Below are 23,944 nucleotides of genomic sequence, written 5' to 3' on the forward strand. Positions count from 1 at the left end.
GTCCAAATAATTATGGACCTGACTGTATATGTATGTATATATATATATATATATATACACACATATACATATATATATATATATATATATATATATATATATATATATATAGGCCTATATATGGCCTCTTGGACCATTTATATCAGAACTGATTACTGCTTTTGCATTAAAATATATCAGATTAAAATAGCTTATATATTATTATTATTATTATTATTATTATTATAACTGTCCACTTACTGTACAAACTGTAAATAAATATTTATTCCTGACTATGTGTCGCCATTAATGTGTTTCTAGTTAAAATAGTGACTTTTTTTATTTATTTATTTATTTTTTTTGGTAGATTGGGATTGGATTGGATTTATGGGGTGAGTAATTAAGTTAATCTTCTCATAAGTGGATGTAATATGTAGAGATGCCATCTCGGCCGTTTTTCTTCGTTTTGTTTTTTTTAAAGTCTATATTTTGCTTTACAAAAACATGAAAAAGCAGCTGTGACCAAGCTATCACGAGGTGAGCAGCATTGTAAGCATAATTAATAGCGATATACTTCAGTTTGTCTGTGTGTTTTTGTACGCAAGCGGGTCTGCTGCGGTCTGCTGACGGTCCAAAATGGTGGCGATAGGACGAAACCATGGGGGAATTTGTTGCTATGGGGCGTTCTATTGAGCTTCGCCTCTTGGTATCCATGCTCTTTGCCTATAGTCATTAGTTGGGGTCAAGCTTACTGGTTCCTACATTTCCCATAATGCAATTTAGTAGAGAATTTTTTAATCATATCCCATTCCTCCTAAATACCCATTTCTTTCAAGCTTCATACCTCCAGTTTGTAACTCAGACTTTCTGTCAAAGTCTTTGGTACAAGCTGAGATAACCCTGATGACAGTGTCAGGGTCATTTAAAAAAAACTTTGCAATCTCCCTCCAGAGCCATAGAAGACATTATGTAACTGACTTCACTGACTGGATCACACTCCTTGTGATCAACAAACCGGACCTTATGTGTAACATCAGTGGAGTGTCACTGTCAGTTTAGGAAGCATTATGAAAAGCTGATCAAGACACTTGTAAGGCGTAGTTCCCAACTGGTAGGTTGCGGCCTAAACGTGGGTTGTGGGTCCATTCTGAATGGACTGCAAACAAGTCAGGTTTATAAAAAACAATATTTACTTTTAAGTACAGTGAATTTCCAGCAAAACGCTTTTATTTTAAAGTATTGTTTTCTGCTGTAAAGTGAGTGACTAATGGACAGCTACTTGACAGAGACAACAAACTGGCTTGACAACATGGCCAAACCCAGGTATGAGTGTGGACCTCAAACTAATTACTAAAGAGAAATCTGGACCCTGTGGCTGGACCACTTGGGATCCACTGTTCTAAGGTATCACAATGAAGGCAAATCCTCACCCTCACTGCTTTCTCTCTCCTGCCCAGTTTAAACATCACTTCTTGTGTAACTGCACTCGAGTTTGTCCCTTTAAAACCACCCCTCGCCCTTCAGCCTGTGATAGCCTTTGCTCTGCCCTGGTGATATTTGTGAGCAGCAGAGTGGAGCTAAACTTAGCTCTGACAGTACCACTCCTCATCACAACATACTCTGCAGAGCACAGTGGGTTACAATGGATGGTGTCGCATTACCACAGATGCTGCTGTATCTCAGCAGTGACGCTGGCCAAACAAGGTGAGTGTGTGCCCCAGATCCTTTCCTGTTACTGACAATAATCTGGTAATTAGTTTAATATGTCTACTAATGATTGTACAGTATAATCTGTCACTGTGCTCCTTTCTTCCAGCATGTGTGGCACATTTGTTCCCTGCTGTGGCATGAGAGAAACAGCTGCCTCTGCCAAATTTAGTTTAGCCTACTTTGATAAAGAATGATCTGAGTTTAATGTACAAACTGAAGTTGCTGTGGTGTCATGAAGAGCACATATGATTTAAACAAATACAGAGACTTTTTCACTTTTAAGTTCTTAGGTGTAGCATGATGTGTGACTGCACTGAGCTGACTGGTGTCTGTTGATTTCTACTCCACTGACTTGCTCCAATCTGTCGTTTGTAGATGTAGACTTAAAGACTCTGCAGGTTTTTCTGTCTTTCACTCTCTCCGCTTGTATTCCTCTCTGTCACGATGGGCAACTATAGCTCAGCCCTCATTCCTGGTAAGCCTTGCAACTATTATTGTTACAACTATCTGTTGCAACATACTTTGAAACACTCCCATGCTTGAACGCTGCATGTTAAACAGGCTGAATGTTAATGCAGGCTTTGGGATCACAACAATGTAGGTTTCTTACTGATCAAACTGCCTGCATTCTCCATAGTGATGGGTTTAGATTAGGTTGTGGGTTCTGCAAGGTGTGTTTTAACAGCTATTTTCTGTTTTCTGCAAAGACACTGAAGAGTTTGACTCAATTGTGTCGATCGCGGAGAAGCTGAATGAGCAGGTAGCTCATGTTGCAGATGAGAGGTTACAGTCAGAGCTTCAGAGTCTGGGAAGTATACACTTTTAATAATAGTTACCTAAAAGTCAAATACTGAGTTAAATACGACAGTTATATTGTGACTCACTGTATGAGAATAGTGTGTGGTGTAGTGTGTTTGTGTCCCATCTGACCTTGGGATAAATTTAACTTTTCTGAGGTGCCTCGTACACACAGCCACGTACAGTACAGTGACTACTTTAACTCCTTATTCAAAACAAGTTTAAGAGATACTTGCCTTGTCATTAATGTGAGCTATATCTTCTGAATTTTACTTAGGGGTAATTAAGTGCCCGTTAATGTCTTTTACTTATCAGATGTCTCAAACTAGACTTAACTTACAGGTAACACTCATGATGGAGGAGGAGAGGAAAGAAAACCAGAGTGAAGAGCTGGATTCTTCAACACTTCAAGAAAACACTCAGAAAACAAGCCAAAATGGTTCTGCTCTGCCTGTAAGAGAAGATTTTAAGACTTAAAACACTTTAAAATCAAAATTAAATGAGCTGTATGCGACATTCAGAGCATATCTGTAGGCCTCTTTACACAGAGCTACGAAGTCCCTTCTTCATACCACCTTTGCCTTATTACACAGCATTGAACAACGGTGCCATCATGCTGCTCCAATGTGTGATTTTAGACAGTATGCCAGCCTCGTGGAATCAAAAGAGGTGTTACGGGCGTGACATGTAACACAAAAGCATCGGCCTCCAGTGTGACACACAACATATGTGTCTGCAGTGCCTTAATAACAATGACAATAGCATAACATGGCAGTAACAACCATTTCTCTGTTATAAGGCGACTGATCTCGCCCTCTGCTCGCGGCATAAAGAGCTTCCAGACATATTTTTCCCGTTTTGTAGACATTTTTGGCCACTGTTTTTCCTCTTTGAGTTAGCTGCTAACTGCTAAATGCTACTTTTTAAATCACCCACGGTGGGTTGCATGAGTAACACATCGTCAAAACGTCACACCTGTGCTGCCCATGATCCTGTCCTGCTGGCTGTCCTGTTTATACTGATATTATTTCGGTGCTGTTACCACCTCTGATGCTGGCTTACAACGAGACATCTCTGTCCCACCTTTCCGCAATTGTACCTTTTTTACACAATAGCGAGGCGGCATAATTCATGAAATTCCCACCTTGAAGAGGCAGTGTAAAAGGGGCTTATGATGAAGTCTTAACTGGGATTGTCTGCACATGGCTCTCAACATGGAGGTGGCTGAGACAAAAGCTAACAGTGCTAACAATGGCTATTGTGACAAGGCTAACATGTTAACGTGAGGGGTGGGTGTTGCTTCTGTGGCAACACCGTTCCGCCACCTTGGGTCTGGACTGCATTATGAGCGACAGCAATTGGGATACACACACAGGGACTCACATGCACTAACATGCACATGTGACCAAACTCTACCACAACAAAGAACAGAGAAACTCGGACTGCAACACACACACAGAGGGAGCGTGGCTTCACTCTCTGCTCATGTCGTCAAATAGCAAATAGTCGTTTTCTGCTATGTTAGCACTCTAAATGTCGTATACAGCACCTTTAATATTTCAGATTTTTGCTGTGTTGTCAGACAGTAATGTTGGGTTATTCTCTAAAGGTAGCAGCATCCAAAAGTGTGCCCACAAAGTCCTTCACCTCCCTGTTACCAAAGGCTCTCTCTGCTGTACTTCATCCGACTCTGGCCCCTGGTCCCAACTCTGACCCGCAGGCGAATAGGAATCCACCTAACCTGGAACAACTGCAGACAGAGCTGAAAGAGCTGAAGGGGCAGTTTGAAGTGATGAAGTGTCAGCACAAGTATGGCTTTGTCAATGTCAAAATCTATGTCCAGATTTTATTTCAATCTCAGCCTGGTGGGTGGGTGACATTTGCATCATTGGCTTTTTTTATGAGAGCCAACTCTAGACTTTTGGGGGCCCTGAGTGGATTTGGTTTGGGGGCCCTCCTCATTGTAACATGTTGCCACTTCATGTGGCATTGAACCAACTTGTGTATTAGTGTAAGCACACGTAATGTACAAATAAGCTTGTAGACTAAAGTGGCCTACAAGCATCTTTATCTTTAAAAGGACTAAATACAGTATTTGTCTATTACATCCCAACCCGTTGAGTGTTCCTTCTTAGGGCCTTTTGCTTGATCTGGTTAACGATTGATGCATATATTAGTGATATGGTTAAGTTTTTTACTACACTAATCTGACAATATCTTGTGTTCCAGCAAAGAAATTAAACTGCTGATGAGCGAGCTTGATGAGGAAAAAAGGATTCGCTTGACTTTACAGGTAAAGAAACAAAGACATCCATAGGCTACAGTGTGGCTGCCAGACTGTGCTAAAGCAGTGATTCTCAACGTATGTGGAATGATTTCAAGGGGACAATATTAGATTTTGTCCAGCAGTTGCAGTCATGGTTTAATCTTTTGTTTTGTTTTAGATGGAGATTCAACGAATGAAGAAGCGCATGTCTAAATGAGTGGAGAACTTCAGCATCTTCACAGACAAGTTTTAAAGGTCCTGTTGCACACTTATATATAAAAAAATCACCCTGGCTTTTGTTGTATTTTTTGGAAAAACATTTCACTTTAGTTTGTTGGAGTGGCAAAGGAGCCGGCCTAAAGGAATGAATGTTTTTATTGAGTACTTGCTCAAAGTGCACAGGTGAGGCACAGTGGTAGCAGACTTCAGGTTGACTGCTCCTCCTTGGAAACGAGCAGTGGATCTTGATGAGCTCAGTTTTTCTTTTTCTTTTTTCTGTGGATGGACTCTTAATGACTTTGGCATCTTCGGCATTCTGTTTTGGGAGAATATTTTTTAAAGTGTCGAGGTGTGTTGAAGATCATCACTTAAGAAATGCTTTTTAATCACTTTTTCCTTTATCCGACTGTGTGGAAAACATTTGACAGTAAGAGAAGAGGACATGAAAACGAGAGCCAGCAGTTCATCTGCAGTCATGTGGGCTCAGCTATTATTAGTTTATCGGCTAATAATGTAATGTGGAGACAAACACACATGGCACATGAAACTGACTGACCAAGCTGTCAGTGAATTGTTGACATGTAGAAAAAAATGTGAATTCATTAAACGTGTTACCAAATATTGACTTTTTATTAACAATTACAGATGGATCTATATACACAAATAAATATTTATAGTTACAAGTGAGGTCATATGTTACAAAATATCCATGTTTGATTAAGGAAATATCATCTAGAACATAAGTCCAGTACTTTTAATGGAAAAAAAAAATAAAAATCAGATAAAAAACAGGGATCAAAGGTTTCACTGCTTGACAATAATTGTTAATACTTTTTTTTTCAGTCTTAATGAGAAATGCGTAATTCTACGAAAAATCATTTTGGTCATCTGTCTCTCTCAGCCTTACTAAATTTTCTATTTAAACAAAAACTGACATTACTGGAATGATTTTTGGAGACAAAAATGAGAGTGATTGAGAGGAAAAGTAGAAAAAAAAGTCCACTATTTTTTTTTTCAAACAAGCCTCAATTTTGTTGTTACAGTCACAACTGAGATATCTTGTCATAATAAGTCATTGTCAGATGAACTGATTTTTGTGAACAAAAAGTCTAATTCACCCGACAATTAAAAGGTAAATACCTTCACTTTTTGGGTAATATCGAAAAAGAACAAACAGACGAATATATTTTATGATAAAAATACATATACATAATATATTACATTTCATTTTCAGATCCCAAATGACAAATGATTAGTCCTTATTGTTTTCCTGTACAATCTTGGAGGGACTGAAGAGTGTTTGAAATATCTGACGTGGTGTCCGATTTTGTCTCAGAAGTTGGATTCTTCACAGGGAATTGGCCTGAAGGTGACCTCTTTGTTGTCTTCCAGAAGGATGTCATATCGACAGAGAGGCCTGTGAAGGACAAAGTCAATATTACTGTGGTGAAAAAAGCTAAAATTATATGTCTAATAGATCAATTTTCTGAAATATATTACCCCTTTTTTAAAATAAATCAGTACGTGTTGTATACCTCTCCTTGCGTTCCAGATGTGTGAGACGTATTCGGAGAACACGGAGCTTATATTTGGGCTTGAATACATTCCCAGTGGAGAATTTTAGAGACACCTTTTTCACTGATTTAAGGTCTTTGTCAAACTGGGCAAACAACTTGGTCTCTGTGTACTTCTTGAACTTTGACGCTTTACTGAAATGAAAACAAAAAGAAATTACTGAGAGAATGCATTAATGGAGGGACAAAGAGAAGTCATTTTGGAATATTATAATTTATCATAAATAAAGTGAAGACTTACTGGTCAATGGTTGCCACTGCTTCTTTACCATCACCGTGAAGTTTAACAGTGATGTATCCCCATCGTATATCCTCGTTCCATACCATCACTTCCATCCTGTATTCTGTCCCTGAGAGAGGACATTCAAATTGTTATTCAAAAATAAGATGCCCATTGATTTAAACACAAGGAATCTGAATCCTTTTTTTTTTTTTTTTTTTTACATTGCCCTACATGTACTAACACAGAAATGAATGTAACAGTTTGGAACAAAGACAACAAAGCTGGACAAATAAAGCTTAAGAATGACAGGACTATTATGTACACAAGTATGAGTATGTGGAAAAAGTAAGTGTTTACGTAAATATTGTGTAAATATAGATAAAAAGCACCAATAAACAATTAGAACATTAAAATAAAATTAAAATATACATATACATATACATATATACAGGTAAAGTGTTCTGTAAGCTGTAAACTACACAAAAAGTGCAAAAAATAAATGAAGGAATGAATATGCATGGAATAGATGATTATGTAAAGTATGTGGACGCATACGTGTCTATATGCTGTATATACAGATTTTGGATTTATACTGACAATGATTTTATGTGCATAATAAAAATGGATGCATTGAAAAATGTAAAATTCTCATCTGTTAACTCCTCTCATGAAGTACAACCTACTATCAGACCATTTGTGGCCTTTTTTGATTGGAAACATCCTCATGAATTAAATATTTTCAGTATGTGTCCAACTGCAACCTGTATTTTAGTCAATAATTTAGATTTTCTCCGAACTGATGTCAATGTGCAGCTGCATTTCCAGTGGAGGAAAGATGGATAATGGTAAATGTAAAATACAGTACACAAGCAGTGGGTATAACATGACATAAACTTTAAAAATTGAACTCCCAATGCGGATGGTGTCAGCATATTAAATGCTCTTTACCTGTGGTTTTCAGCATTATGGGTTAGAAGGGGCCAGTCACACTTACTATTAAGTCCCTTTTCCACTGCACAAAAAACCTGCTAACACCTCAAATGTCAAACAACTTTGCAGTAAACATGGGTATTAATCGGCTCCGGCTCTGATCCGGCTGAAGAGCCATGTACACAGCTCTGGTCCACTGGCACTGGGCATGGAGTCTATCAATTATGTTTAACAGGTTTTCACGTTTTAAATAAGCCTGTGTAGGTACATGCACAGTTTTGGTGTAAAAAGGTGTAAAGTCCATTATCAGCCCACTAAATGGCTGTTTGCATAATGTTGTGAAATGACTGCCATTTCCTTAGGTTTCATTTTCACTTTCCTTAGATTTAAGTGCAAAACTACAAGGTTGGATTTACGAAAAGATGTAACATCAGTCAAAACAACTGTCACTGGTTAAATTAAGTTACCGCTGACTACTGGTACTGCAGTTCGTTGAATGGCCACTTGAGGCAGGCTCCAAAAGCGAGTCAATCCCCATAGACCCCCATGTTAAAATGCTCAACTTTACAGCAGAAATAAACATGTTTACAGCCTGGTACAAAAAACGGTTTTGGTCTCTATAGCTAATTTCCCCTTTCATGACAACTGTACAGGGGGTGAATTTTTTTTATAACTCATCCATTTAAATTTTATTAAGGCTTAAAGTTGCGCATAATTAAGGGCGTGGTCACTTTGAGTGACAGGTGGCGCCATCACGGGTGGCTAACTAGCCGCTGGCTGTCTGCTAGGCGTCATCTCAGCTAATTCGCAAGTCATTGAACCTGACCTCTCAGCCGTGTTGGTGCCTTTTGAATATTTTGTTGGAGCTGGCACCAAGCGGAAGCATGAGCGGGAGCAGCCAACACCACAGGGCTAGCCACAGTAGCGTAGCTAACTTAGCAGCTTTGAGCGAGGTGGGCGTGTTTTAGCAAGTAGGCTTCATTTGGCCCGCCTCTTTGCCCATTTTTGATTGGCAGGGAGTTGGGTGGAGTCAGGCACTGCCAAGATGGCGACAGCCAGAGCCGCCTATACTTTTAGCTTCAAACCCGCTCCTCAGAAAGCAATGGGTGACATCACGGTGACTACGTCCATATTTTTATACAGTCTAGGCCCTCTTCATACTGGCCATTAAGAGATATATTCCAAATGACAGGGGAATTTGCATCATAAAGATGGGAACTTTGAAACATATCTAACTGATTTGACTAACTCAGGCTACTGAGGCTTCATATTAGCTTCAGATAAACTTTTTAGTTAGGAAGTGGGTTTGTCTTAGTTTCCCTTGTGTTACATTTTCTTGTACTTTTCCATTAAATACTCTGATCTGGTGTACAGTCTTTAACATCTGCAAGTTTAACCATTTGGGGGGCTAAATGTGAGTTAATGTGAATCCCTTAAACATTACTAAAACATGTCTGTATACCACACTAAAGTCAACTTATTAAGTTGCAACATAGAGAATAATAGTTTCCTGTTACTTACTGCAGAATGGAGTGACCGCATTGGTGGTGAAGTAAGTTTTTGTTTGGCCCAGCTTCAGCAGGACATCTTTCCACTCTCTGATGTCATAACCTGGATTGGAGTGAAACAGCTGCGTCAGATCCATTTTGAAAGACCGGTTATGTCTTTTTTTAAAAATGAAATCAATTAAAGATAATTAAAGTACCAACCAAAGACAGGACATCCAGCAACACCAAAGGTGTCACAGCTCAAGCAGTTACCACTCAGAAACTCTTTGTAGGAGTCACAGGGGAAGACCCTGCTGGCACACGTCCGATGCACAGAGTCAAGGTAGAGTAACACTGATCTCTGGTGGTCGCATTTAAAATAGGCTCCTCCTGTGCAGGGGTAAGTCAGAATTGTCACCATTATAAAGCCAACATTTTTTTACACTTGATCAACAATTTGAGTGTGGTCTTTGTGTGTTTCTTTTCTTCATCATTTTTAAAGAGTTTACCAGAAAAGATAGTCTTTGGGCAGCCGGGTTGGTCTGTTCCACCATTAGCATAGACATCAATGTGACCCAGAGGTTCTCTGAAGCCCAGAGCTGTGCATGACAATAATAATAATTAATCATAATAACAATAATAATAATAAGTTGTATAACACATTGAGTGAATATGTTATAGAGTATTTCAGATAAACTGACCGTCTATGTCTGTGTGCAGGACATCCACAAACTGAGCATCCGTGGGGTCCAGTCGGTCCTCTGGAGAAGTGCCAGTGAACTGTGGTCCAGCAGGATCCAGAGCTGCAAACATCACATCAGAAAATCTAAGTAAAGCTTCAGGTTTATTTTCAAACCCAGCATTAGCTGATGGGAGCTGAAAATAGCACATGCAAACAGACTGATTTCACCTTATTTTTATGACTTAGGTACCTTGAAGTCTCTTTACTGTTTGATTTGTCTATGCCTTTTCCAAATTCTATCCATAAAGCAGTTTGACCCATTGGCAAACCAGTATTACTCTTTTCTTATCATCTTTAATTTTTTTCCCACAAAGAAGTATTTTGATACCATCATGTTTTTGTTTTACATGACTGAACTTGAGACATCTAGACCAGTTCTTCTTTCCTCTTTGGTGTTTTACACTCAGTACTCCTCTGCAGCAGTGCTGACCTGGATATCTGTGGTTCTGCACTTCACTTACGCTGCAGGCACTGCGGAGGGGATAATCTCTCCACGGGGATTTCAGGTGAAATCATTGAAACTGTGTCAGTTTACATCATGATCAAAATCCTTCATCTGCAACATCTGACAAACTGTTTCATCATACACCGTGCTCTCAGTTACTTGTAACGGTAACATTCTAGGAACTGAAGTTCATTTGAGTGTCACAATTATAGTGAATGACATGATAAGCATCTCAGCTAAAGTTTATTGCCTGATGCAGGCAGAAGATAAATGTCCAAAGGTTGTGTAACTAAATACGGTGGCAATATGTGCAGTACTTCTTTTAAAACATACACTTCACAATATCTAATATCCACAGAGGTCTGTACTATACATTTGCTACTTTTTGTAAAGTTTAAATGGACACACATGTGAAGCTGTTTTGTCATTGTGACTAAAGGAAACATAGTTTTTAGCATAACTGCTTTTGTTGATGTTTGAACGGTAACTTTATTATTGTTAGGGTTGGGCAATATGATACTGAGCAATGGTAGAAATGTGTCCACAGGTAGATTTCGCAATACTCTTTCTACCTCAGGAGATGTTCAGGGCAGGCTATGTAGCCAATCACAGCTGGATCCTTGCGTGATCTTCTGATCTCATGATTTAATAACCTCATGATCTCATGAATCCCGCTGCCTCACAAGGCAACGTCATCTGGGCAGACACGTAGGAGGAGGGTGACGTTATGAAAACAGAAGCCTAGAACACTTGAAATTATTGTTCTCGGGAACCTTAAAGCTTTCATTGTGAAAGAATGTTAGTTTTACTTTTTATTTTAGTCTTTTGTTTTTTACTCAAGTGTTGTTTCACCCGAGACAGTTGTGTTTTTTGTTTGTAAGGAAGTTCCTAGTCAGGCTTACAGGATGTAGACTGGCGTATAAGCCCACAATTGGCCGCCTATTTCAGATGTCCTGATACTGTTTCACAAGGGCACCGGCGCTGCATCCTGAGCTTAGTACTGCCCAAGATGATTGTGATTGGTTTATAGAAATACAAACAACCTAGTGTTTTTCTTCCCTTAGTGCCGAATTATGTTGGGTTCAGCCAGACAGAACAATTACTGTATTGTGATATATATGCTGTCACTATGACATAAAATTACATATATACCATGACAGAAGAATCTGACCATACTGCCCACCGCTAATTTGACAATGAACAATGTTCTCCTATATCTGAGGGGTTTGTTTGAGGATTTGAATTTGTATCTAGGGTCTGAGAGAGAAATCTCTTACCTGTAATCCATCCAATTGACCCATTCAGGTTAGCACCCACAAAGCCTGATATATGAGCCCCAAGACTGACTCCGATCATGTGGATGGAGCTCAGAGAGGCACCATGTTCCTGAAAAGATTCGTCATTAGTCATGTTACTCACAACACCATCTATGATATAGAGGCACAGCAGAGTTGGCCACAGAGTGTCAGAAACATCACATACCTGCATCATTTTAATGAAAGCAGTGAGGTTGTCAGCCGCCTTGTGTGTGTTTTCCACTGCTTTGAAATAATTCACATTAGCAGCTCCGCGGTTCCAGTCCACCACTATTACGTTCATGTCTTCCCTCTCCAGCAGCATCTTCGTAATGGTGTGCACCCACGCCGGTGGAGATCCTGTGGGCCGATACCCATGAATGACGAAGGTGGTTGGCCTGGACGAGTTAAGCTGGGGATGGGCGGACAAGTTGGAGTGGGACACGAGTCTGCCACAGGTGTCATTTTCCCTGGTGTACAGCAACAACTTTATTCTGAGGCTGGTTCCAATGAATGCGTGGCCAAAATCTAGGTCTGTAAATTCTTCACATCCCTCAGCTGGGAGTGGTGAGTAAAAAAAGGAGTGGACAGAGAAAATTGTATTTGGGAAGGGGAGGACAACAAAAAAAAAATTAATGAGACATGATCATTTTGATCTTAAAGGTACAGTTCACCACAATTTCAAAAAAATATGTTTTTTCCTCTTACCTGTGGTGTTATTTGAGCTGCTGTGTGTTGGAGATATCGGCTGCAGAGATGTCTGCCTTCTCTCAAATACAATAGAACTAGATGGCACTCGGCTTGTGGTGCTCAAAATGCCGAAAAAACAAAACACAACAAAAAAACACTCTTTCCAAAAACCATGACCTGGTTACTAGAGGTAATCCACAGACCTTGTTGTGAGCAGTTTCATGTAGGAACTATTTTCCATCACTGCCCTGAAGGAAGTATGGGTCTACTGCGTGGTCACCTAGCACCACTGAGCTACCTAACGTTAGCTCAGCCAAGGAGGATGCCATCAACGTTTACATCTCGTGCTGTCACGAGCCTCTCATCCATGCGTAGATGCACGCTTCCTCATGTGCGGTGATTCGATTCATGGGTGTAGTTTAGTAGAAAGAAAATAGTTCCTACATGAAACTGCTCAGAATGAGGTCTGTGGTTATGTTGAGTAACCAGGTCATGATTTCTGAAAAGACACATTGCCATTGAGTTTTTCAACTGTATTCTTTGCCGCTTTGAGCACCACAACTCGAGTGTCATCTAGTTCCATTATATTCAAGAGAAGGCAGACATCTCTGCAGCCGATATCTCCAACACTCTGCAACTCACACCACAACAATGGATAAATAGTACTACAGGGTGAACTGTCCCTTTTAACAAGCATTGCTCAATAAACCTTTAGTGATTTATCATTCAGGGTTTCTGTCATCATCAATGACATAATTCCATACATGACTCAGTGTGGTAGTATTCAATGCAACACTGGGCTGACAGTGTTTTCAAACACAGCTTCGCCCACCAGACAGACGTCATGAACAAGTTTGACTGGGAGAGCAAACTGTTTCACAGCACTGAGAAAAAAATAGTGACACCTGAATCAGACTTCAGTGTGAAACCATCTGATAATCTCACAAGATTTTGTCAGTGCCACCTACATGATAACTGATAAAAACAACCAATAACAGTTAAAACATATAAAAACATCTGTCTCTGTTTCTACTGACACTCTTCTTAGCATATTAGTTGTGTTGACCTGACACTGTGTAAAAATCTATCACTGGCAGAATTTTCATTTCCTAATAAAATAAATGTCACACAAATAACCTAGTATATCGACTTCTGCTGAAATAGAAGCATCACGTCATTTTAAGAAATGCCACCAACTGTTACATAACTGATGTGGCTTTCCATATAGGTAAATGACTGTTGCATATATATCAGCTGACATCCCTGTATACAGTGCCAGTGGTCTTTGCAAACCACATTGCTAGCCATTTACTCGAATGTGTTGGTTTTCCCAAGAAATTTCAGTTCCTCAAATGCTGCTTGACGGTTTTTCCCCCTCAGGAGTGTAGTCGCTCTGCACTTGTGTGTGTGTGTTTGTCTGTATACATTGACACTTCAGAGTGGGCTTTACCTTTGCATATTTGAACAGCTATCAGCAGGAGCAGTGTCAGATATTGCCACAGGAACATGCTTTACACCAGCATGTGCAAATAACCTGTAGACAGAGTTACCACAGTCAGACCATTACAGAAAAATACACCTGTCAGACATTATATGGCCCAATAAAAATATCACAGCTATTCATGTGTACACCAACACAACAGGCGCAGCAACAAAGAGAAGACTGTCATAACTCTTTAGGTGTTTCTCTGACACTTTATATTTTTCACCACAAACTGTAGTTTTATTTTTTTTTTAGCTATTTTTGCCCTGAATGCAAATCTCCCCAGACCAAAGCAAATAAAATAGGTCAGTTGCTTATCTACTTACCTTCCAGTGTTATTATGAGTCAGGGGAAAAAATATCACAGTTGGTGCCATTTAGGTAACCTGCAGGCTGAAAAACTGTTTTCTCACTCCACCCACTGTTATTAACTTTAACCAATGAAATTGTAATGGTAAGCAAAACTGAAATCCACAGAAATCTGTCTGTGACTAAATTCCTCTGCTACAGTAAACGCCTCATATTTACTGACTGTTCAGTGTCTTCTTCAGGTGTAACTTTAACAAATTTGACAGCTATGAGTGAGCTTAACATGTCATTTTCATAAGAGGCTTACCTTTGCTGTAGGATGATATTTCCTGGTCTGGTGTGTGTCAAAGGTCCAGCAGATCACGGGCCATCCTGTGTTTGTACCTCCACATATTTGGGCAGTGTTCACTTCAGGAAGTGAGAGGAGGAACAGCAGAGCAATACTCCCGCCCTGCATGCTCTCATGGGGATAGCCACACCCCTTGCTCCAGGTCATTGTGTTCACAGGTGAAGCATTCCTGTGAAGTCACTCCTGGTTCCCATGTACTCAAACCGGTTATGGGACTGTTTCTTGTGTCTTCTTTGAACTTGATTTGAATCTGTAAAAACAGCCCACTCTCTGTTTACAGAGCCCATTCTTATTTTAGCTCAAGAAAGTAGAGTGAAAGCGAAACATGTTGTGGGCATTTCCAAGAACTTGTCACTTCTGCAGAAAGGAGTGTCTCATTGCTGTAGTGATACATTAACATTCAGGCTTTACTCAGCTGGAGTCAGTCAAAGCTCCACTGACACTTGTAAGAAGTTGCACAACAAAGTCTATTATATGTGCACAACCTGTTTTGACAAGGTGATAGACTTTTCAAAACTTTAGCCTTTCTATCCCTCATTGTATTTCATGTATGTCTGAGTATATGTACACATCATGAGTTTCCAAATTACTAATTTTAATGTGCAAACAAGTCAGTGGAAGAAAAACACTAAAGTAGGAGTTGATGGTCTCGCTTTTGGTTCTTCAGTTTCAGTTGTTGCAAGTGTCGACTGAATCATAATTTTAGGGTATTTTTATCTCTGTGACTACTAGAAAAAGGAAGAGGGCTATGTTTCAGTTGGGGTGGGGGTGGGGGGGGGTTCCGCTGAAGGGAAAGCAGGGGAGGGTCTTTAAACTTTTCCTCATACTGGTTTTATACATATATTCTTAAATGAGAGGGTGGGTGTTTTGTCACCATTTTTACCAGCCGTGACAATGCTGTGACAGCAGGCATTGGTTTCACTTTGTGAGTCTGTGTGTGTGTCATGGAAGAATGTGGTCCTGGTGGGACCAATTTTAGTGGGAACTGGGTGTGGTCAGTGGTCACTTTACGCCCCTGCCACGTATTTAAGCTGTGGGTGTATCGGTTGAAGTGATCCCATTGCAAGATGCTCTCCAGTGTTATGTTGGCTATAAATATATTCATTCATTCATTTTCCATAACCGCTCATCCTGTTAGGGGTTGTGGGTATGCCGGAGCCTATCCCAGCTGAAATTGGGCGAGAAGAAGGGTACACCCTGGGCGGGTCGATAGACTATCGCAGGGCTAACACATAAAGACAGACAACCATTCAGGCTCACATTCACACCTACGGACAATTTAGAGTCATCAATTAACCTAGCCTGCATGTCTTTGGACTGTGGGAGGAAGCTGGAGTACCCAGAGAAGACCCACACTGACATGGGAAGAAACATGCTCCACAACTCCCCACCCTGGGTTTGAACCAGGAAACCCTCTTGCTGTGAGACGACAATGCTAACCACTGTACCACCATGCCAGAGGGTATTGCAATTTAAGGGTTCAAGTCAAGAGAAAGATCAAACAAAACAAAACAAAAAAGGCTATAATAGGGAAGGCCCAGTACAGCTGAGGTTAATGGGTATGTCATTTGCAGGTATTTGCTCATAAATCATAAATTATTGGCCAAATTGAGACTTTGACCTGATGACGGTGGTAGGCGAAACGTTTAAAGTTTACCAAAGTTATTATAATTCATCATGAGGGTGAAATGAATGCGATTAAACCACAAATGCCAGGTGCTGCCTGAGGTAAAGCCGGTAAGCTTCGTCATGAATATCTACAAAATGTCAGTGTTATTGTTTGAGATATTTCAGTCGGAACTAAAGTGGTGAACCAATTGGCCTAAACATTTTTAGCTGCTGGTGTGGCTATATAATAATGTGCTAAAATAAGAAGGCAGGGCAGCATGTCAGTGATTTCAAAATACCAAAACTGTACTCACAACAGAAATGATCTAATCTGCAGCTGTGTATCCACCGTGGGCAACTTATGACAGATTTGTGTAATGTGGGAACACATTGTCCCTCTGTGTTTGGTTCCAAAGGCTGCTGCTGTCAAAGCTCTGGGCACACACTCACCTTTTTAATTCATCTTATCTAGCTCCTCTACGCACGAAATGTTACATTATTAGCAGCCTCTATTCTCTACATGTCACAGCCCGAAAGGAAATGTAAGAAATGTTTCAAAACATGAGCAGTCTTCACATTAACTTCTTGCTTGACTGTTTTCATACAGTTTATGGAGTTTACAGAAACACTGCATACACCATCCTGTTGCTACAAGCTTCCGTGTCACCACATAAAGGAAGAGAAAGTCCTCACAGTTATTAATGAAGTGCAATCTACATTTCTGAGTAGACAACTTTACTACCAGAGTGGCTTGAACTTTGCCCGCTACATCTCCCGTCATCAGGGTCAGGCAGGCCCCTGGGATGTATACTTTAAAACACACACAGGCTTAGAAATTTCCCCGCGTACACACCAGTAAGGCCAGCCGAAAGGAGCGGCAGATAGGTGCAGTGGCGTTGTTGGAAGACCAGAGAGCAGAGCATACAGGATGGCTGGAAGGAGACGAGGCCGAGGCAGCAACGTCCAGCAACAACAGACCCCACGGAACCAAAGAGGAGGCTCTCGTAGGGTGAGTCCTGTTCTGTCTGCTCTGTGATCATGGCCACCATATTTGTCCTTACATTTAAATACTACTAATAATATGAGAACTATATGTGCCATAAAGAAGATTCTGGTTGTCTTAGATGTGTGTTTTTGGGCTTTCCTTGGAAAGACACAGGAAATGAGAACACACAAGTGTATGTCAGACCTATATTGTATTTAATGTGACAGGCTTTAAATATTACAGAAATAAACTATCCCTCTATGGCTATTTCACTTGTGCCAGGGAGTGGAGAGTTAACTGATTATCTGGGTGGGACAATGTAGCGATGACTCATGCTATGTCGTCAATATAGTGCAGCGATACTTGATTAATCTGAAGTGATATTAAGTAATCAGTTTTCAGTGCTGTAAATGTTACAAATAAATGTGAGTCACATAGTATAAAATGTAAGTGCATATAAGTGCACATTAACATTTAACATTTGTGTCTCCTATGTGGAAACCTGCATGTATGTCAACTTCTTACCTGAAGGTATAAAGTGGCTAATGCTTTGCTAACTATAAAGACTAAGAGTGAAATAAATAAGAGGCATGGACAGATAAATTCAGAAGCATTCACAAAGCACTGATCATTTCAAAACTTAAGCAGGAACACTAGTTGTAGTTTAATACAGGAAACACCAGACATATGAGCAGCATCAGAGTTCAAAGTGTACCTTACAACACAGCAGATAAAGCTACATATATGTATCTACACACGACACAAAGTCCATGACATGTGGAGCGCTGAGATTCTTCACATCTGTCTTAATGATTTAATCAAAGCTTCAATATCATTTTTTTTTTTTTTACTATGTCGAATTTAGGGAGATTTGTAATACTTTATGTTTTATTAAGTTGGAAACAAACAAGCTTTTGGTTTAACGTATCATTAGAAAGTAAATTATGATTTCACAGTGCAATGGTTATAGAATAACGAAACCATTTAGTGTTCAGGCTGGTGCCCTATAAGCCTCACTTTCACTGTTGGAGTCTGAAGTTACTGGGTATGGGTATTTCCTGGGAAAATGATGACTAGGGGACAAGTAGGGGACAAGCCCGTCTTAATTTTGTCCTAGACTGGTAAGACCACCTTGATGACATGAGCTCAACATTCTGTTTCGCTCACTGTATCAGTCTGAACCCGGTGTTGCCCCAAACACTTTCATCGGGCAGGAGTTCTTGCCTTGATAGACAACCTCATTCTTCCAATCAGCGTCACGAAACACTGGGGAACATCTTCATCACCGACAGAACCGGTTGATGAATCAAGCTTTTGCAAAATTCACTTGAAAGAATGGCGAAAATGTATTTTCCTTCGAATAACTCCATGAGTGCATTTTGTTGTTACTGACTCTACTTCTGCAGTAACTTCACTTATTGCTGTGTTTACTCTACCTATGTTAGAGTTAGTGTTTGTTGCTTCAGGAGCTGCCATTACTGTTCTGCAAGCTGCGGCCTGCATTGTATTGCATCAGCTACAATGCAGTTCCTGATTGGCCCCGATTGGATTTTAATTTCTGTAAAGTGTTTGGGGCGGCACCAAATGCAGACTGATACAGAGAGTGAGACAGAATGTTGAGCTCACGCCCTCAGGACGGTCTTACCAGGCTACATTCGCCCCCCACCCCACCCCACCCAGTTAAAACATTTACTCCATAAATTGATGCAGAAAAGGCACAAATTGGTGCCTAAATTATCACAATAATGTATGGGAATTAAGTGTTTGATGCTCAGAAATTTCTAGCAGGGGACCCCCAAACCCCTGTTTTATATGTGTGTCCCCCTCAATACTGAAGTGAAATCTACACTCTTAACTGCTTTGTTATAATTCTGCAATAACACTGTTGTTGTATTCTGTCCTCCCACACTGTTTGTTTTTGATTTCCTGTGTATTTCAAATGCCACATAACTCCCAGCAACACCCCTGTCCTCCCACACACTCCAAATACATGCAGGCTAGGTAAACTGGAACTGTACAACTGCCCTTAGGCATGAATGCAAGTATGACTATGCATGTCTGTATGTAACAGCTGTAACAGCTTGTTTAGTCTGAACTTTTCCTGTCACTTAATGCACAATGAGACCCTGTGCAGGATAAGACGTTTAGGAGATGGATGAACTAAACTGGAAAGCATTTAATTACATTTAACATGTGGTTTTTGTTTTCCTCTGCTCTCTCTGTATTCAGGCTCTCCGGGAACCAGCTGCTTTTGCCAAGTCTACAGGTTGTGAATCAGAGGTCCCCCATGAAAAGTTGACCCTTGCCCAAGCACGAAGGGGCACACCAGGTCACACTTCTCTATAGTTTTTGTTATCATCGCTCATTAATGTCATGCAACTCAGTGTCCTCTTGTCAGTCTCAGCTAGTGGCAGCAACGAATCAGGGAAGGCTAGCAGGAGAATTGCTGACTCCAGATGCTTCAGTATGCTGGTATCAGCTGATATCAGCTGTGCAATGTGATTTTAGTATAAGTGCAATATGGTTTTATTGCTAGTTAATTGACTGATAGTTGCTTTGGTATTATTATGATCTTTTCCTTCAGGAATGTGTCACACCATTTGACGAACGAATTAGCAACAGATTAGAAGTGGCTGGTCAGATATTGGCATCAACTTCAAAATACCACATCAGTAAATCTCTATAGATAACAGAACAAAGAAAGTGATGTTTTGTAGCATCATGTTGGTATTTAAAAACGTGTTTATCACAATTCTTATCTTGTAGTTCATCGTCCAGTGCGAGTCTACGCTGATGGGATCTTTGATCTGTTCCATTCGGGGCATGCTCGAGCTCTAATGCAGGCCAAAAATGTTTTCCCCAACACATACCTGATAGTAGGAGGTAAAGTATGGCTCTCACTCCCTCTGATGCAGGAAAACACACTGCTAAACACGAATCCTAATCTTTAAACAAAATGGCCTGAATAGGACCAAAATCTTATGGCTCTTTAAGTGGTTTATTCCAGTTTACTTATTCCATATTAACCCTTACTATCCCTTAGTACTAAATCCAGATCTCTGTCTTTAGTCTGCAGTGACGAGCTCACCCACAAGTTTAAGGGTTACACGGTGATGACAGAGGATGAACGCTACGAAGCCCTGAGGCACTGCCGTTATGTTGACGAGGTGGTGCGAGACGCTCCCTGGACCCTTTCCGCAGAGTTCCTCAGGAAACATAAGGTCAAAGATCACGCAGTCATTGCACAAACAGCTTATCACAATGTCATACAGTGACAACAACAAAGGTATCTGCTGTTCAGTCAGTCTGAATACTGTAATATTGCGCTTACAGATTGACTTTGTGGCCCATGACGACATCCCTTATACCTCTGCTGGATCACACGATGTTTATAAACACATCAAGGAAGCAGGTGAAGATATGAATAGATATAGTGAATTCTTCCTCTGTAATTTCTCACATTAGTTATAAGAATTTATGTTTTAATGTCAGGGATGTTTGTGGCCACTCAGAGGACAGAAGGTATCTCCACATCTGATCTGATCACTCGAATCGTCCGTGACTATGACATCTATGTTCGACGCAACCTGCAAAGAGGCTACACAGCTCGAGAACTAAATGTTGGATTCATTAATGTTAGTGAAATTATTTTTTACTGAATGACAAAAAATTAATATTGAATTGTTTTTAATGAACACTACAGAAAATAATATCAGAGATGTACTTATGATAACTTGCTTTGTCTTTTACTTACAGGAGAAGAAATACCGTCTGCAGGAGCAGGTGGACAAGATGAAAGAGACAGTCCGTACAGTGGAGGAAAAGTCCAAACACTTTGTCTACAGAGTGGAAGAGAAGAGTCAAGACCTCATCCACAAGTGGGAAGAGAAGTCGCGAGAATTCATTGGCAACTTCCTGGAGCTTTTTGGACCTGATGGAGCCTGGGCATGTTCACTTTTATATTAATCCACATTAACATTACATTAAATTTGTTGTTTTATAGAAAAATATATAGAAGTTATGTAATTTGCTCAAGTCTTGTTGTTACTGTGTGTTTACCAGGAGACTCCAGTAAGTCACTGTGTCTTGCCAAAAAATAGTCTATTTCATAACCACAAATATGTCATATATACACTAACACAGGCAACATAGGCAATTACCTGACGCAACATGGGGAAAGGATTTAAAATTCTAGTTTACCTAGCCTGTAATTTAAAACTTCCTAGGAATTTCACCAGAGTATACAGTATATGACGGTATTTGTGTTAAAAAAAAATGTAAAAGCTGAGCTGCTGGTGATAGAATTCATAGTGGCATGTAGGCTATGACATTGTCTAGGATTGGGTGGCATTTTAAAATTTTCCAAATGGCCACTGTCAACCTAACAACTGTTGCGTGTAGTTTCAGTGTATTCGAGTGGCAAGTCTGCTGCGTTCCACAGGCTCTCTTAACTTTTTCAGCCTAAGAAACTGTCACAAAATGTCAAGAAAGTAAATATTCATACACCTATATTTTCCCTATCAAACAACGTGAGTTAGATTTGAAAATATGGTTGCTCTATCACTGTTTTTCCCTGCTATTTATCTCTGGCTGGCTGTTTACAGTCTTGTGACGTTATCCCCACAACTTACAGTCCCCATTTTTCTTAGCTCAGCTGCTGTACCACTGGAAGAGACTGAGTAGTCTAGTGGCATGTTATGTGCACTACATTGCCTCCGTACAAAATCTTTGTATTAGTTTATTAGGAAGAGTAGCATCTGTATTGAAAATCAAACGGCCAGGATTTCTAAATACTCTACTATACTGTTATACCTTGATACTGCCCGAGCCTAAAAGTGAGTAAACAACTGAGCACAACATTACAACTCGTTAAAACTTTCCTCTGTCTCTTTCCTTGTTTAGCATGCGATTCAGGAACGCAGTGGCCGTATGCTGCAGGCCCTTTCACCTTACTCCTCGCCCCGCGGCTCCCCCAGCAGTAGTCCCACCAGAAGACGGTCTGTTTCTCCTGACTCCGCCTCAGCCTCTGCTTCCCCCTCCTCTCTGTCCCCTCCTTCCTCCCCCTCTTCACCAAAGAAGACCACACGCTCCTCTCTCAAAGCTGCATCCACACTCAGTGAACATGTACAATAAGGTCATCTTGGTTTGATCTTTTTTGTTGGTCTCCTTACAGGCTGTTGGTCAATAACCTGGTTCATAATGTGTCAAATGAGGTTATCAATTAAATTAACCAATGACAAGGAAGTATTTACTGGTTTATTCAAGTGCAATATATCACAATGTACATAATGTTTCTTCACTGAAAATAAATGGAAAAGACATTAAAATTTCCTCAGATGTTATCTGTCTTTTGTCATCTGTTACTTTTCAATATGTCTAAATACATAACACACATTCAAAGTGCCTCTATAGGAATCTGAATACAATAACTTTATCAATTCATTAAAAAAAAAAAAAAAAACATGTGCTTGTACTTAAATGTGCACAATGTATGCACTGATGGGAATGTCTGTGTCTCCTGAAACAGAAATTGAGATCTGCCCTGGAAAGCATATTTGGGATGCTGTGTAATAAATGTGGGATGATTTATCTTCATATTTGCCAAGCTGCAATATTGAGGGAAGAGTATAGTTTTGTCTTTTAAAGTACAGTATTCTCCTGAAGTCTTAGATCATTAAACTTTCTGTTACTAATAAAAAGAGCTGCTGTGACTGGCATTATTAAAGCTTCCCTTAACTTCACCCGCTGCAAGAGACATGAGGAGCTCTGATGCCTGGTTAGACGCCATAGAGCTGAAGTTGTGGCATCACCTCAGCCACATGTAAGTGACTCTGTGCTCAAACCTTGTGGTGTGCCTAGTGGCTACAGTCAGTGCATAGATGGCCTGGATGGCCTTTGCTTGTCTGTGCAGGTACCCCAGAGAATGCCCGCAGGGCAAGTGGCAGAACAGGCCCGGTGAGATTCGGAGCTTCAGAGATCTCCAGTGTCTCAGTGGGATCTGGATCCTCCCCTCTCACTCTCTTTCTATCTCCATTACATCAAAAAAAGCTATGACACCAAGCTCTCACTTTATGCATCATAAAAGCAGCCAGACAACTGACAGTATTTGCAGTAGAGGCAGCACAGCATGTAAATGTAATGGGATGCAACAAATTAAATGCCTGTAAATGAATATTATTGAGGTATATTTATTTCAGACTTAAAGCCAACCCTGATGTCCATGTCATTTAATGTCCTACATGGAGTTAAAATTTTGGGAGGTGGCTGAATATTGCTAAAATGGGTGCTTACGAAGTTGGGTTAAATCAAATTACCAATGTGAAGGGTGTCACTTGTAGTGATATACACACACATCATTTTTAGCTTTTTTAAAATTGGTTTTATGACCTGAAAAATCAGCTTTTGAGAAACTAGTTTCCAGCAACAGTTGACAGCTGTTTTTAGCAACAAAAAAAAAAGCTCTAATAAACCACCTGTATGACGCCTGCCCAGCATTAAACAGCAGACAAAGTTTCTATGCATGATAAAAGAACATCTAGCAGCTAAGGAGTTGGTGGAGTCCAAAACAGAGCTAAAAGGAGTGTAAATCTTGGACTTATGTTCATCAAGTAGCTGGAAACACTGCATGATCCCATATAAATGCTCATGTGTCCCATAGACTGTATAAATAATGGAAGTAACTAACGTGACATCATCCATTGGTTTGTGGACTGCTGTTTTGAAGCTGCAAGTTTGGTATTTCGGCCATCGGCATCTTTGTTTTTTTGGAGCCAGAAGTGGCCCTATTTGAATGAGAGGTTGGAGCTGTGGAGGAGCAAGGGTGGATCTGACTGTGAAAACCACACGTTGCAGA

The 23,944-nt window shown here is 40.2% G+C and overlaps 3 protein-coding genes across 8 annotated transcripts; 2 read left to right on the forward strand and 1 right to left on the reverse strand.

The window, feature by feature from the left end:
- The first annotated feature begins 1,540 nt into the window (after positions 1–1,540).
- On the forward strand, positions 1,541–5,591 carry LOC117246296 (uncharacterized). Of its 5 annotated transcripts, none has more exons than XM_078172430.1 (7): positions 1,612–1,683; positions 2,065–2,164; positions 2,397–2,496; positions 2,829–2,940; positions 4,097–4,296; positions 4,717–4,780; positions 4,932–5,591. In XM_078172430.1, exons 2-7 carry the CDS (start codon positions 2,134–2,136, stop codon positions 4,968–4,970), a joined length of 546 nt encoding a protein of 181 aa, XP_078028556.1. In that variant the 5' UTR covers positions 1,612–1,683; positions 2,065–2,133; the 3' UTR covers positions 4,971–5,591. The 5 variants fall into 5 exon arrangements, with proteins under 5 accessions (XP_078028555.1, XP_078028558.1, XP_078028556.1 ...); XM_078172433.1 differs by having other exon boundaries at positions 2,397–2,449; positions 2,830–2,940; XM_078172429.1 differs by lacking the exon at positions 2,065–2,164 and having other exon boundaries at positions 1,541–1,683.
- On the reverse strand, positions 5,584–14,610 carry lipia (lipase, member Ia). 2 transcript variants are annotated; one of them, XM_033610138.2, is made up of 11 exons: positions 14,457–14,610; positions 13,809–13,892; positions 11,856–12,226; positions 11,651–11,759; positions 9,888–9,989; positions 9,696–9,785; positions 9,409–9,576; positions 9,221–9,310; positions 6,788–6,896; positions 6,508–6,681; positions 5,584–6,389 (listed from the first exon to the last, which is right to left on the reverse strand). In XM_033610138.2, the coding sequence occupies exons 2-11, from the start codon at positions 13,864–13,866 to the stop codon at positions 6,305–6,307; spliced, it is 1,356 nt and encodes a 451-aa protein (XP_033466029.1). In that variant the 5' UTR covers positions 13,867–13,892; positions 14,457–14,610; the 3' UTR covers positions 5,584–6,304. The 2 variants fall into 2 exon arrangements, with proteins under 2 accessions (XP_033466029.1, XP_033466036.1); XM_033610145.2 differs by lacking the exon at positions 14,457–14,610 and adding an exon at positions 14,168–14,430.
- A 2,240-nt stretch (positions 14,611–16,850) lies between these two features.
- Positions 16,851–22,433, forward strand: LOC117264054 (choline-phosphate cytidylyltransferase B-like). Its single transcript, XM_033637858.2, has 8 exons — positions 16,851–17,115; positions 19,321–19,420; positions 19,858–19,974; positions 20,161–20,312; positions 20,425–20,503; positions 20,584–20,726; positions 20,848–21,036; positions 21,994–22,433. Exons 1-8 carry the CDS (start codon positions 17,035–17,037, stop codon positions 22,222–22,224), a joined length of 1,092 nt encoding a protein of 363 aa, XP_033493749.1. The 5' UTR covers positions 16,851–17,034; the 3' UTR covers positions 22,225–22,433.
- Positions 22,434–23,944: the final 1,511 nt, after the last annotated feature.

The sequence above is a fragment of the Epinephelus lanceolatus genome, chromosome 11, assembly GCF_041903045.1.
Source record: "Epinephelus lanceolatus isolate andai-2023 chromosome 11, ASM4190304v1, whole genome shotgun sequence".
NCBI lineage: Eukaryota > Metazoa > Chordata > Actinopteri > Perciformes > Serranidae > Epinephelus > Epinephelus lanceolatus.